General features: G+C 36.4%; 1 protein-coding gene across 1 annotated transcript in view; it reads left to right on the forward strand.

Annotated features, from left to right (window-relative positions):
• The window catches only part of LOC109061838 (mitogen-activated protein kinase kinase kinase 15-like), a 29,206-nt gene that overhangs the window by 3,267 nt on the left and 9,944 nt on the right, over positions 1-15,995 (forward strand). The window contains 20 exon segments of the mRNA XM_042714471.1: positions 470-493; positions 1,551-1,628; positions 2,551-2,744; positions 3,439-3,607; positions 3,724-3,830; positions 3,963-4,133; positions 6,122-6,234; positions 6,332-6,491; positions 6,674-6,824; positions 6,896-7,003; positions 7,088-7,137; positions 7,636-7,732; positions 7,820-7,906; positions 7,990-8,123; positions 8,945-9,072; positions 9,166-9,296; positions 9,378-9,483; positions 10,312-10,469; positions 12,940-13,123; positions 14,584-14,592. Coding sequence (XP_042570405.1) covers positions 470-493; positions 1,551-1,628; positions 2,551-2,744; positions 3,439-3,607; positions 3,724-3,830; positions 3,963-4,133; positions 6,122-6,234; positions 6,332-6,491; positions 6,674-6,824; positions 6,896-7,003; positions 7,088-7,137; positions 7,636-7,732; positions 7,820-7,906; positions 7,990-8,123; positions 8,945-9,072; positions 9,166-9,296; positions 9,378-9,483; positions 10,312-10,469; positions 12,940-13,123; positions 14,584-14,592 — 2,359 coding nt within the window.

The following is a 15,995-nucleotide window of genomic DNA, read 5'->3' on the forward strand; positions in this document are numbered from 1 at the left end:
TATTTTTGTCATCTGAACAAAGAGGCGGCCAACTACCAGGTCCTGACCTGCTATTCTCAGCTTAGGAAGGGGTTTATCTTTTCTGGGCACTGGACAGTAGATCTGCCAGAACAACACAGTCTGTATTCGAGCTAAGGCATGCAGCCAGGACAGCTGCACATGGCCACGTTTCCAAAGAGACATTGGGGGGCATGTGTTCTAGCATACTGAGATGATAACAATCACGCATGGGGAGAAGTGTCATGCAGTATGTTTGTGTATTGGTTAATGTTCTGTGATGCTGCTGTGCCCAACTGTTTCAGTCAGGGTTCATTCACTGCATCACACGGCCATCAGTCATGGAATAAATGTAAATAAATGGCATGATGGCAAAACTTTTCCAGCTGCTGTGGTCATGTGAAATTAAGTAATATACATGCATTTTTGGAGAGTTGTGTAATTTTTTTTTCTTTTCTTTTTTCTTGCATAGGACATGGTGGCACAAAAAAACACAGTAAGTATCAAAACACTCTTTGCAAGACTAGTAATCTGATGAGGGTGGTGGACGGGCTGGCATTCATTGTTGGTGTGCCAAGAGCTTTGTGTATGGGACTATTTTTGGAGCTCTTGTGACATATGTGTGTACTTGCTCTTCTGTGTCAGTTTATATCCAGAACTTTACATAGTGAGCAGATCGTTTCCTGAACTTTACGTTATGGACATGCACTAATCTGTGAGTGGACACGAGGTTCTGGTGGCTCATTGTGTCCCAGTCGGAAGACTATTGCTGATTCAGATGAACTCATAAGGGCTCTCAAGGAGTCATGGCCCTTTGAGTTAGTGGGTGTTAGTGGTTTTAATAAAGGAGAGGGTCACTGAGTGCAAGTCTTTGAATAAACCTCTTATATTGAATGGCTGCTGAGAAAAAGCTGACCTTGACAGCATTTAATAACTGTGTACATTTTATAATATTTATAAATATGATTCATTGAAATGGCCCAGAAACAAGCAAAAGATGGATCTGTGTTAACTTCTTATGATTAGTTATGTGAACAGAATTGAAATTCTGTGTTTGCCCTTATTCTACATTTTCAGTCTTAGAGTGCCCCTATTATGCCTTTCATGCAATGTGTAATGTAGCTGTGTGAGAATGTAAGTGTAACTTGCATGCATGTAAACTTATTGTTAGACACTCGCAAAACATTAGGAACCCTAAAAATGGCAAAATAGGGGCAACTCGCAAAACATTAGGAACCCTAAAAATGGCAAAATAGGGGCAATTTATGGAATTTTTTTTTAATTTATTTTTGTTTTGTTGGTTTTGGTTTTTTTTTGTTTGTTATTTTTTTTTTCATGTTGTTATTTTTTTTTTAGTGTTTTTATTTAGAGTTTTTTGTTATTGTTTTTTTTCTATTTATTTTTTCTTTCATTTGTAATTTCTGTTTCCGTTAATACTCTTTAGTCTGTATATTCTTTATCTGTCATTCTCTTTTTCTCTTTTCCTTTCAGTTCCCTTCACTGTTTGCTCTCCTTTTCTTTTTTCTCTCTTTTTTGTCTGTTACCTGGAGTAGGCTGCAAGGTCAGTTAAAATAGGATTCCCATGGGTCCAGTTGCCTTCCGAGTACAGGGGCTCCGGCCTAAGAAACAAAGTAGGTGCTGTGAGCATTCTAGTGCATGCTGGGAAAATCCCATATGCATGTATCAGAATGAGAGTGACCACTGATGTCTGTTACTATCTGACTCACTTCCTTTCAGTCTGGCTGACGTCAAGAAATTAAGTGCTCTGAATCAAAGTCAGTGAGTTATTTATTACTGAGAAACTTAGTTACTTTTAATGATGATTAATTATAATTATGATGATGTTATAATGATTAATCATTACTCTTAAGTGGATCCAAAGACTTTAGGTGCCTGCATAACAAAAATACAGATTTGTATAATATCATAATATCATGTACAGCAGATTTTAATGATCTCATCCTTTTTTTTTTTTTTTTTTTTTTTGGAGGATTCTGTATTATGTAAAATAATAAAGAAATAAAATACTGTATATACTTCATACATATATTTTGATTAAACATTTTTAACAGGGTTTTTTTTCCCTGACCCCTTAGCAGGCTTTTGTGGCCCCTTGGACCTCCTTTTGAAAACCATTGTGCTTTAGTTGAGAGTCTTAGGATTTGCTCAGTATTTATTCTTACACCAAATGCCTGACAATTTAAATAGTCTAAAAATGTATGATGACTGTTTGACTTGAAAGAGGCTTGGCTTTAGGTGACCCCTTACATTTGAGGTGTTGATGTGGTAGAGTGCTAAGATGTGCTTTGGCCCCCTCCTCCGTTTTGCTCTGGAATTCTAGAACAGTACATGATCACAAAGGTGTTAACAAGATTTCCTCGGCGCTTCAAATTTCTTGGCTGCCAGCTGCTGAGTACATGATCACTAACACATAGGCAGTCTGTACTTTTACAGTGTTGCAGACAGTCATGAATTATACGACATGACTAAGAATAGGTCTATATTGCATTTTTAATGCACAAATTTAGAATTTGTTTTGGTTTTTTTTTTTAGGCCTCCAGTGGGAACTACTATTTCATCCCCTACTTGATGATGCCCAACAATGAGTACTTGTGCTGTGAGAACGTGGCCCAGCGTAGAGCATCGGAGTACATGCAACCCAACTGGGACAACCTTCTTGGACCTCTGTGCGTCCCATTGGTTGACCGCTTTGTCAGCTTGCTCAAAGACATTCATGTCACGTCTTGGTAAGTTTTGGCAGGATGCCCATTCTCAGATGATCCTTTACAGAGTTACATAATGGTGTCACATTTAGCTAAACAGAAATCAAGCAAGCATCTTCCAATTTGTGACTGATAAACAATATTACATGAATAATTAATATAAATTACTTTTTTAAATAACAACAACAAAAAAAAAATGATTTGCTCTGGAATTCTGTGTCTTGTGTTCAACATTGCATCATGGATCAAATTAGGTGTCAAATGATCCTCAAGAAACACATCTTCTTGTCCCTGGTGTGAAAAAATGGGACTCAACCCAAACTGGATGAAGGACTCATATAATATCTTCAAGACAGACATGCACATGTGCATGCAAGATTTATTAGGAACTCCATAGCTTCTAAAAAGTGTCGGGGTGTCCTTTCACCTGGAGCTCAGATATCAGAAGTCTAGAACATCCCTGTAGATCGTAGTGCCAGGATTTTCACATCCTGTGAAGCCAGATTTGGACTATTAGTATGAAGTCTGACCCACTTTGCAGCTGCCCAAGAACATACTGTATGTAGTGACCAACCACAATTCATTTTGTTGCTGCATGATGTTTAAATGCATCGGATGGTCAGTGAATTTCGGTGGTCTGTGAGCATCCCATCTGAAGGTGAGAGTACCTATGAATTTATCCGTGAAAACTAAATCCCATTTTCTTTCTCCCTCACAGTGCTTCATACAAAGACACCCTACTGAACGACATCCGAAAAGCTCGAGATAAATACCAGGGTGAGGAGCTGGCCAAGGAGCTTTCCCGTATCAAACTCCGCATCGACAACACTGAGGTTTTGACTCAGGACATTGTTATGAACCTGCTTTTCTCCTACAGAGATATACAGGTATAAAGTACATCTATATATAGTACAGGTATATAGTACAAATAGTACATTGTTATGAACCTGCTTTTCTCCTACAGAGATATACAGGTATATAGTATAAAAGTGTGTGTTTTAAGGATTATGATTTTTTTGTTGGTTTTTTTAATGGTTTTGAGATGTTGCCAACCTGTGACTTGGCCGACCAGCCCATGGTTCAGTTCCACTATGCTTTTGCGCTCAATAGGTGACCACAAATCTGCATTGTGTGGTATATTCTCCTATTCATATGCTTGGCAAACAGACATGTATCTTTTACAGCCCTTTGATCTCAGGAACAAATGCATTTATGTTTGTGTGTGTGTGTGTGTGAAAACAGGCGAAATAGCCCTGGAGATCGAGAGAAGGCATTGCGTGTGATGTTGCAGGTTCTTCAGTCATGTGATCACCCCGCACCTGACATGTTCTGCTTGTGTGGCCGCATCTATAAGGACATCTTCCTTGACTCTGACTGCAAGGACACCAAGAACAGGGACAACGCCATCCAGTGGTGAGTGAGTTAATGAGCTTGAAGTGCACTGTTTCAGTGTGTTTATCAGTGATTTGTTTTTTTTGATGAATGAATCCCTTGTACTGGGCTCTGTTGACTGAACCAGGAACAAGAAGGTGCATTAAATGTGATTGAATACACCCAAAACACCTTAGCAGCCACATTAAATGAACTAAAAACATCCAGTAACTGGATCAAATGTGTGAAAAACACACAAGTAGTCGCATTATATATGTTAAAACCAGAATAACCTTGCATCTACTTTAAATGCACTAAAAAAAAAAAACACCCAGAACACCCAAGCAGCAAAATTTAAATGTTTTAAAAACACATTAGAAGCTGCATTTAATGTACTAAAATCATTCAAAATGTCTTATCAGCCAGATTAAATGTGCTGAGACACCCAAAACAACCAAACAGGTGCAATAAATACACCAAAATCACCTAGAACAGGGGTTTCCAATTTTTTTTCATTCCAGGACCCACCTAAACAAGTAAAATTAATTTTAAGACCCACCAAAATTTGATCAGTTTGTGCAAATCCACATGGGTTGGATTTTCACATTAATTTTACACGTCTAGTACAAATATGAGGTTTTTGTTTCATAGCTACAGTGTATACTTTTTTCTTTATTTACCCCAAAAGAATGGAAGTGAAATGTGATAAAATGCCCCATAGGTGGGACACATTGTAACATCTAAGGGGCATATTGTAACATGACCATGTTATCTGATCTATTGAAAAAGGAAAACACAGAGGAAAACAATCCTCCCCTCTCTGCACACACAGCTCTCACAGAACAGGAGACAAATAGACGAGCCAAAATGCTTTACATTTCTTGAAATATTAATTTCTAAACAGTGAACATTACTCTGTCATTATTCACCTGTTTTTCATTAAAATTCATGAAAGCGTTTAATGTAAATTACACTGCTAATGTCATAGAATAGCACAACTCTTATAATAGCGTGGCACATTGTAACGCAGTGTTGCAACATTTCCCATCTGCAAAACTGGAATTTAAAACTGGTTAGTATCTTACGCTAGTTAGATTGGAGATTAAAATAAAAGCAGATTTGTCTCATTTTAAATAAACACTAAAAATTGAGATGAATATTTTACTTCAACCAGAAATTTACTTTTGCTGTGGTTAAATAAATGTTCATGGATGTTTTCAAAAGATTTGTATATTTTGTCACAATTTTTTAAATATATTTATATATATTGTTGATATAGCAACTAGTAGATTCCATAAGTTTTGTTATGCTAGCATGTGTGAAAAGTTACAAATAACCGCGTTAGCTTGTGCCCGCTCTCCCCCTACATGTGAAATGCTTTTTACAGACAGTTTCCTTGTGTTGGTAGGTAAACAAATGCATATGAAGGAACGAAAACAACAAACTCTATATAGTATCTCTCTGAAAGACAACAGAATTGAGTTGAACAGATGACAAAGATGAATGAACAGACCTAAAACAGCCTTTCGTAATGTTTGAAATTTCCAGTGTAATGCAATCTCATGCAGAATACAGTGTGGTTATTGGAGTGAGTGAGTTTCTTCTCTTTAATAATGCGGACTGAGCCACTTAATAATGAACCGAGTCACTCTGAGACCCTCAGTGTTATCATAGCTTGTGTGTGCGTGCTTCAAAACACGCAGCGCATGTTTATTAATTAAATTGCGGTCAGTAAGTAATATTGCAATTTTTTATTTAATGTTGGTATATTGTGCAGCCCTAGACTAAACTGCTTGTGTGTGTGTGCTGCAGCTAAGTGACTTTGTGTGACCCACTTTTTCCCACTCTGCGACCCACAGTTTGAAAACCCCTGACACAGAACAGTCTAGCAGCTGCACTAAATGTATTAAAATCACCCAGAACACCCTAGCAGCCATATTACATAAATTACTTAAATTTGTTATAACACCCAGAATACTCTAGTATCACATTAAAAAAAGTTATTTTGTATTCATGCATGTGTGTTGTAGGTATAGAAAGGGCTTTGAGTTGCAGCCCACTCTCTATTCTGGCATTAATCTGGCAGTGCTGCTTATAGTGTCCGGACAGCAGTTTGAGACTTCCATAGAACTCAGGAAGATCGGTGAGGAGGAACACACTTCCTGTTTCCTGTTGCTCTCAGACCATTCACTTCATAAAGGACACAGGTTGCCCCTTCTCACCCTCTCATTCTCTTTCAGGTGTGAGGTTGAACAGTCTGCTCGGACGTAAAGGCAGTCTGGAGAAGATGAATAACTACTGGGACGTGGGGCAGTTCTTTACTGTCAGCATGCTGGCCAATGACATCCCCAAAGCTGTGCAGGCTGCAGAGAAACTCTTTAAACTTAAACCACCCATATGGTACATATAAAATAAATATTCTGCAGATGTATTGTGCATGTAAACTATAAGAAATAGACTTAGAGCTGTGGCCTAACAGTTGTGATGCAGGAAATAGGAATTTGAATCTAGCCACATGCTCCCTCTTCTACTTTTATTGTTAAAACGGCATTAATGCAACTCGCATTCATTTCCTCTTTGAGGTACCTGCGATCAGTCGTCCAAAACCTTCAGTTGATTCAGCACTATAAGAAGCAGAACACTGAGCATTCTCCTCAAAGAGAGAGACTCAACTTCTGGATGGACATTATTGTGGAGGCCACACAAGGAACCACCAACGGCCTGCGTTTTCCGGTAGTACACCGCCTCACACCTGTATTGACTGAACAGCATTTCATGGACTCATCACTTCTTCCATTATACAGGTGTTGATTCTGGAGCCGACTAAAGTGTACCAGCCCTCGTACGTGTCCATTAACAGTGAAGCTGAAGAGAAGAATGTTTCTATATGGCATGTGTCACCTTCTGAGACGGTCAGTGGTTTACATGACATCATGTCTGCCGTATAATGTTATTTTGTGTATATTATATAATCTTCCTAACTGACATGGTTACAGAAGGGAATACATGAGTGGAACTTCACAGCATCATCCATCAAAGGGATTAGGTGAGAGTGAAATTCTTTTCTGAATGTTGATTCAAGACAGACAAACAAACAATATTAAAGTAGGAACTAGTTCTATTAGTCTTATCTGGCAATATCATCAACTTGTGTGATACTGGTATCAAACAATTTTATTTATTTTTTATCATATTGGTCGACATTGTATATTTAATTGTACTAAACTAATAACACTATAATTTTTTATATATAATTATAAGAGTAATATTTGTAAAAATATTTAAAAACATATTTCTAGTGTCCTTTATACCTTTATAGGTAATATAGTATATCATTTTAAATTTTAATATTGGCTATTAATCAGCCATAACATGAAAATGGCAGAATTTTATTATTAGTGCATCCCTAGTCTTTACCCAGATTCATCTTCACTTTGTGCCTAAAAACTAGCAGATCCGATGCTACTGCTAACATCTCACACATTGTTTCAGCAGCAATCCTTCCATTTAAATGAACTAAATCTTGTATTCTTCCACTCTCTAGCATCTCAAAATTCGATGAGCGCTGCTGCTTTTTGTATGTCCATGACAACTCGGATGACTTCCAGATCTACTTCTCCACAGAGGAACAGTGTGGAAGGTTAGTGTTCCTGAAGTCAGTCGATTAGGTTTCAAACTCTGCTACTCATGGAAGTTACTGATGCATGGATGGTTGTCACTTATTTGAATTCTGCTCCATGGTGAAAGAGCTAATCACTGATGGATCAGGAAATGCTGTCGAGCTGGAGGGGGAGGGAGAAGGAGACACCCTTGAGGTGAGAGCTTCAGAAACTCACCTAAAGTTAGTTATATTTGGATTTGTGAGGTTTGGGTACTTAAATCCTGAATCATTCTGCAGTACGAGTACGACTACAATGAGAATGGCGACAGGGTGGTTTTAGGTAGGGGAACTTATGGAGTGGTCTACGCAGGGAGAGACCTGAGTAACCAGGTGCGCATTGCCATCAAAGAGATCCCAGAGAGAGACAGCAGGTGAGATACTTATGACAACTCATCTGACCAGCAGACCAGCATGGATGCGTACTGGATGTTGTTTCAAGCTTCTTACAGGATAGTTCAGCCAAAAATGAAAATTCTGTTACCATTTTACTCAACCTCATGTCTGCATGACTTTCCTTCTCCTGTGGAGCATAAAACAAAAAGAGATTTTTGGAAATGTCTCAGTTTTTGGTTTTCATACAGTAAGTCATTTGGCTACAATGTTGTAAGGACACCAACATTCTTCAAAATATATTTTCTTCTGTTCCAGGTTTGGAACAACATGAGAGTGAGAATTCATTTTTGGGTGAACTGTCCCTTTAAAGCAGCAAAACCATTTTACGTTTGTAATGTAATTCTGAGCGAATATTCATTCAGGTTGCATGTTTGTTATCTATCACCATATCAAAAAGAATTTAAATTAATAATTTAATAATGCAATAATTCTGAAAAAATGATATATAAGCTGGAAAAACAACTCTGTTATTGTCTTCTTGCATCATTGACAAACTATTTCATGTTTTACACTGTAAAGCTGCTTTGACACAACCAGAATTGTATAAAGTGCTATACAAATAAAGGTGAAACTAACACACACACACACACACACACACACACACATATACCGGTATATAACCAGTCTACAGTATATATATAGACCCAAAAACTAGAACAAATGACAAAAGCACATAACAAAATGACTAAAGCTTAAACTAAAATGAAAATTAAAATATAAAAATAAATGCTAATTTGAAATATGGATAAATACTATAATAGTATTTAAATAATACTAAAAATAACACTGATACATTCAGGTATTCCCAACCACTGCATGAGGAAATAGCCCTCCACAAGTACCTGAAACACAGGAACATTGTTCAGTACCTGGGCTCGGTGTCAGAGGACGGATATATCAAGATCTTCATGGAACAGGTCCCTGGAGGTACATGTGTAGTTTCTAATAGAAGAATATTAAGAATTTCTTTTCTACTTTAAATTTGATTTGTTCTTCATAGTCATCATATTTCCTCTACAGGAAGTTTGTCAGCATTGTTGCGTTCAAAGTGGGGTCCACTGAAAGAAGCCACCATAATCTTCTACACTCGGCAGATCTTGGAAGGACTCCGTTATTTGCATGAGAACCAGATTGTTCATCGGGACATCAAGGTAGCTATGATAAATCTTTTGGATCTATATTTGGGTGCCCTCAAAAATGTGAATGTTTATTGACCGTTCATCCTTCCACAGGGAGACAATGTCTTAGTCAACACCTACAGTGGCGTGTTAAAAATCTCAGACTTCGGCACGTCCAAGAGGCTGGCTGGAGTCAATCCCTGCACAGAGACGTTCACTGGTATTTGTTTCACTTTTATTGTCTTTTGTTAGTTGGAAAATGCACCCTCCGTGTGACCATCTCGCTGTTCCATTTGACCTGTGCTGTGTGTCATGCATCATACATCCTGGTGGTCTTGGAGTTTTAGGCTTAGTTAAAGTTCGATCTATCATTAGCCCCACCAAACAGGATCTAAGGGAGTTTCATTCCTCCCCTTTTAGTGTATAGGCACCTCCTCCATCCAAACGCTGGCAGGATACATTTATAAAGTGTGTATTAATGCTCTATATAAGGGGTTTACAAAGAGTTTCATGGAGAAAGGTTCAGGGGAAAATTGTGTAAAAAATGTTAAATAATGAATAGATTGATTAATCATTAAAAAATATAAAATATTTAAAAATATATATTTTTTAGAATATTAAAAACCCTTGTCCATATACCATATACCTTATCCATAAACCCTTGCAAAATGACTAAATTAGCCATACACTGGTGTGGACTGGTTCACCTCTCCAAGGCTTAGATAACTTTTATTTCCTGACACAAAAGAGACTGCGTTCCTTCCAGTGCGTCAAGCGATTATGAGTCCTGGTCACTGGTAACATGAGAATGTCTCCTGTGAGTGAGTAATTAGATTAGCATAGCATCTGAGACAGGAGTGTGTTTGTGTTTCATTAGTGACTGCTGAAGCATCACAGCAGGTGCGCTTATCTGTCCTCCCCCTCGCCTTCCACTGTCATCTTCACTTCTGAGCTTCTCTCCTTGATTTATTTTATTTTGTGTAACATCCTGTCACAGCACATTCTTATCTAATGAAGTTTTGATTTTCCCCTGTAAATCTCTCTCCAGGCACGTTACAGTATATGGCCCCTGAGATCATCGATAAAGGCCCTCGAGGTTACGGGGCACCTGCTGATATCTGGTCCCTGGGCTGCACCATCATAGAGATGGCCACAGGCAAACCTCCTTTCCATGAGCTGGGAGAACCACAGGCTGCCATGTTTAAGGTATAAATATATTTTCTTTAAAATGTAAAAAAAATAAATAAATAAAATAAAAATAAAAATAGTCTATTAATGCAGATTTTGATTTGATTAAAAAAAGTGTAAATTAGTAAAGTAAATACAGGTGCATCTCAATAAATTAGAATGTCGTGGAAAAGTTCATTTATTTCAGTAATTCAACTCAAATTGTGAAACTCATGTATTAAATAAATGCAATGCACACAGACTGAAGTAGTGATTCTTTGATTCTTTTAATTGTGATGATTTTGGCTCACATTCTCAGCAAATTAGAATACTTCATAAGACCAATAAAAAAAAAACATTTTCTTCTGGCCTTCTGGAAAGTATGTTCATTTACTCTACATGTACTCAATACTTGGTAGGGGCTCCTTTTGCTTTAATTACTGCCTCAATTCGGCGTGGCATGGAGGTGATCAGTTTGTGGTACTGCTGAGGTGGTATGGAAGCCCAGGTTTCTTTGACAGTGGCCTTCAGCTCATCTGCATTTTTTGGTCTCTTGTTTCTTATTTTCCTCTTGACAATACCCCCATAGATTCTCTATGGGGTTCAGGTCTGGTGAGATTGCTGGCCAGTCAAGCACACCAACACCATGTCCATTTAACCAACTTTTGGTGCTTTTGGCAGTCTGGGCAGGTGCCAAATCCTGCCAGAAAATGAAATCAGCATCTTCAAAAAGCTGGTCAGCAGAAGGAAGCATGAAGTGCTCCAGAATTTCTTGGTAAACGGGTGCAGTGACTTTGGTTTTTAAAAACACAATGGAGCAACACCAGCAGATGACATTGCACCCCAAATCATCACAGACTGTAGAAACTTAACATTGGACTTCAAGCAACTTGGGCTATGAGCTTCTCCACCCTTCCTCCAGACTCTAGGACCTTGGTTTCCAAATGAAATACAAAACTTGCTCTCATCTGGAAAGAGGACTTTGGACCACTGGGCAACAGTCCAGTTCTTCTTCTCCTTAGCCCAGGTAAGACGCCTCTGACGTTGTCTGTGGTTCAGGAGTGGCTTAACAAGAGGAATACGACAACTGTGGCCAAATTCCTTGACACGTCTGTGTGTGGTGGCTCTTGATGCCTTGACCCCAGCCTCAGTCCATTCCTTGTGAAGTTCACCTCAAATTCTTGAATCGATTTTGCTTGACATCCTCATAAGGCTGCGGTTCTATCGGTTGGTTGTGCATCTTTTTCTTCCACACTTTTTTCTTCCACTCAACTTTCTGTTAACATGCTTGGATACAGCACTCTGTGAACAGCCAGCTTCTTTGGCAATGAATGTTTGTGGCTTACCCTCCTTGTGAAGGGTGTCAATGATTGTCTTCTGGACAACTGTCAGATCAGTAGTCTTCCCCATGATTGTGTAGCCTAGTGAACCAAACTGAGAAACCATTTTGAAGGCTCGGGAAACCTTTGCAGGTGTTTTGAGTTGATTAATTGATTTGCATGTCACCATATTCTAATTTGTGAATTGGTGGGTTTTTGTTAAATGTGAGCCAAAATCATCACAATTAAAAGAACCAAAGAGTTAAACTACTTTAGTCTGTGTGCATTTAATTTATTTAATACACAAGTTTCACAATTTGAGTTGAATTACTAAAATAAATGAACTTTTCCACGACATTCTAATTTATTGAGATGCACCTGTATGTATATTTATTTATTTGAGTCTACTATATGAAAAAAAAATTATATTTATGCATTTAGCAGACTGATTATATATATATATATATATATATATATATACTGTATATATGTATGTGTGTGGGGGTGTGTGTGTGTGTGTGTGTTTGTGTATATATGTAATAGTGAGTGTATATATAGAGAGTGAGTCATTTTATTTTTTTATTTAATAATGTCATTCTTTACAGAAAATATTGGATTTGGTGCAAATATGGAATATAACAAATCAATAAAGTGATATAATTATATTAACAAGTGTTATTTATTTATTTGGGTCTTTGAAGTATTATATAACATAAGTATGTATGTATGTGTGTGTGTGTGTATGTGTGTATTATATATATATATATATATAATATATATATATATATATTATATATATATATATATATATATATATATAGATATATATATATATATATATATATAAACCTCTGACTCAGTTTGAAGTAGCTCATAGAGATCATTTTGTTTATATAATCTCTATAAATTCTTGCAGAAAATTTGTATTTGGTGCAAATACAGAATATAACCAACCAAGAAAATGATGAGATTTTTTATGTTTATAGAATTTATTTTAAAAATGTATTATAAATACTTTTTAAAAACATCTTCTGAATAAAATTATGGATTATGGGAGTATTTTTTAATATACAGATGCAATTTTTTTTTTTATATTATTTGTTGTAATATATTGTGTATTGTTTGTATTTTTTAAACAGACTATTAATCAAAATCATCTCCTCCATTCATTTCTGTTCTCTTTGTACCAGGTGGGCATGTTTAAGATCCATCCAGAGATCCCAGAGTCTCTTTCGTCAGAGGCCAAATCCTTCATTCTTGCCTGCTTTGAGCCTGACCCAAATAAACGAGCAACAGCCGGGGACCTGCTCAAGGATCCATTCCTACGTCAAAACATCAAAGGCAAAAAGAACAAGATCGCTTTCAAACCCTCAGGTAACGTCTCTGACCAAGTCTAACATGCTTTCTGCAGCTGTGATAATAATGAGACCTAGGTTGACCCTTCCGGTCACATCCATGGTGTGTAAGGCATTTTGGGCCTTGTGAGAGCGCACAGAACATTTTTCGCAGGCAAACACGTAGAGCTGCCAACCCCTCCCCCCCTTCATAACTCAGCATGCCTGCATCTCGCTGCTGTCTGGGATACTCGCAACAGGTCCAAACTGCCCTCAGCTGGCCAGTTACAGTCCAGATTGAACTTACACAAGAGATGAGTAGGAACAACAGGACCTGGGAAAATCAACAATAAGGCCTCACACTACCTTCACAGATGATTTCCATCCAGCCGCACATGTCAGCTATCCCACTGTCCATGAAAAGCATTCTCAGGGTGTGGTGTTTCACACAAACATGCACTCTGCTTTTTCAGAAAACGTTCACGATTTCTCTGACATTGTCAGAGGAATGTTAGTGAGTGACAAGCTCTGATCCAATTTCTAGTGAGCTGCTTACTGCTATCCAAACTGTCATTTAACCTCATAAGTGACTGATTTGAAAAACTCTATACATAGTATGCAACCTAAATAGCCTTTTACACAGAATAGTTCAGTAGTTTGATGTTAGTGTGTTGCTAAGCTAATGGCTTAATGACCTATTATTATTATTATTATTATTATTATTATTATTATTATTATTATTATTATTATTATTATTATTAAATAGAAGTTATATGCTTACACTTCAGTTTAAAAGGGGAGTTTTAAGGTTTTTTAATGTTTCTGAAAGAAGTCTCTGATGCTCCCCAAGGCTAAAAATGCTGTAAAAACTGATATATTGTGAATTTAAAATAACCTTTTTTATTTTTTTTTAAATGTAATGTATTCCTGTGATGGCAAAGCTGAATTATCAGCATAATTTCTCCAGTTTTCAGTGTCACATGATCCTTCTGAAATCATTCTCATATCCCTATTTGCTGCTCAAGAAATTTAACATTGAAACAGTTGTGCTGCCAAATATTTTTGTGAATGCAGTGATAAAACTTTTTTGGGATTATTTGATGAATAGAAAGTTCAAAAGAAGAACTGAAATATAAATCTTTTGTAACATTTTAAATGTATTTGCTGTCACTTTAGATTAATTTAATGCATCTTTGCTGAATAAAAGTATTAATTTCTTTAAAAAAAATCTTACTGACCCACCCTAAACATTCGAATAGTAGTTTATAATCAACATTCAAGTCTCCTCTTAGGTTCAGGTATAATTTGGAACACACATGTGATGTCTCCAGAGACAATGCGCTATATATTTGGAGCAAAGAAATAGCTTTATAGGCCTGGTGTATTCCCAGTTTTGTATATTAGACATTATAGTACAGGCTAAATATTAATATATCAATATCTCCTTCTTCCTTAATGCCATCCAATCGGCTGCTTTGGCTTGGATTCTTTGTGTAACAGTGTGGCAAGGTTTGTATCCACCATCTATGTATCCTTGTGTGTTCTTGAGGACCATAAGCTCATAATCATTGGTGTTTTGCTGGTTACTGGTGATGGTGTTGAGTGTATGCTCTCTGTGTGCTCTGATTGGTTCATTGTGTCATATCTTTTTCTTCATTCTCTTGATTTTTGTTTTGCTTTCTCTTCTCTGTGGTTTACTATTAATTTGGTTCCAGTGTTTTAACTTACTGTGGAAGGTTTTTGGAAGAGTTAGAAAAAGTAACTGTAACATTGTGGGTAACACTTTACAATAAGGTTCCATTATTTCCTGTTAGTTGAACAATACATTTGTTTCAGTATTTATTCATCTTTCTTCACATTAGTTAATAAAACTGTTCATTGGTAGTTTTTGTAAGCTCAGGTCCATTATATGAACAACTTTTGAATTTAATAATGTATTCGTAAATGTTGAAATTAACATTTACTTTAATTAATGCTTTAAAAGTATTCTTCATTGTTAGTTCATATTCACTGTTGTGATTGACAAATAATAACAAATCGAATCTTATTGTAAAATGATACCATATTGTGCTATTATATATTGTGATAGAAATATATAGTATATTAAATTAACCCCTTAGCCTGTAAAAATTGCCTACGCTGTGTACCGTGGAATGTTTGTACAGTTGAATTGTAGAAGTTTGATTTGATTTGTGGCTTTGAATTAAGGTAGTTTTGATTTTTTGATTGTTAAATTTTATCAATTTTGGCTGTTTAAATTAAATTGGGGATGAAAATATATATAGTTAAGTATCATACTGAACAGGCATTAACAAAATGTGTCTTTAGAACATTTAGCTGTTTTTATTTTCCTAAAACCCATGATTTACTGGAAATAATTTAAGAGCCCTAAATTTATTTAAGGTGTATGTATTGTTGTATCTCACTATAAACAGTTTGCAACATTACAAAAGTGACTTGATGCAAAAATACAAGTAATATTTTGAATATAGATTACAACTTGGTTTCTATTTTTCCATTATCATGTGACCGCATAAACTTTTCAGCAATTACTGATCCAGCCGTCAGTGTCACAAGTAACATCCATTGGCCTGATCAGTAGGGGCAATGATTTATGGTGTTGGAACCCGTTCTGCTGTCTGATGAATAAAAGGTTTTTTACTGGCATTTTTTTTTCAAAATAAAAAAAAACATATATTCTAAAAATATATTTTCTTGGAGCTGATCGTACGTGGGGGTGTTTATCACTTTAACACTCCTTGCTGAATAAAAGTATTGATATTTATTAAAAAAAAAGAAAGAAAAAAAATTGGCACTGCCCTAAAATTTATATGTAGAATTGTAATAAAAATCCTAAAATGTGTAAAATTAATTAATTTACCAAATAAAACATATATATGATGTTCTGTCAT

This window comes from Cyprinus carpio, chromosome A24, assembly GCF_018340385.1.
Source record: "Cyprinus carpio isolate SPL01 chromosome A24, ASM1834038v1, whole genome shotgun sequence".
In the NCBI taxonomy this organism is placed as follows: domain Eukaryota; kingdom Metazoa; phylum Chordata; class Actinopteri; order Cypriniformes; family Cyprinidae; genus Cyprinus; species Cyprinus carpio.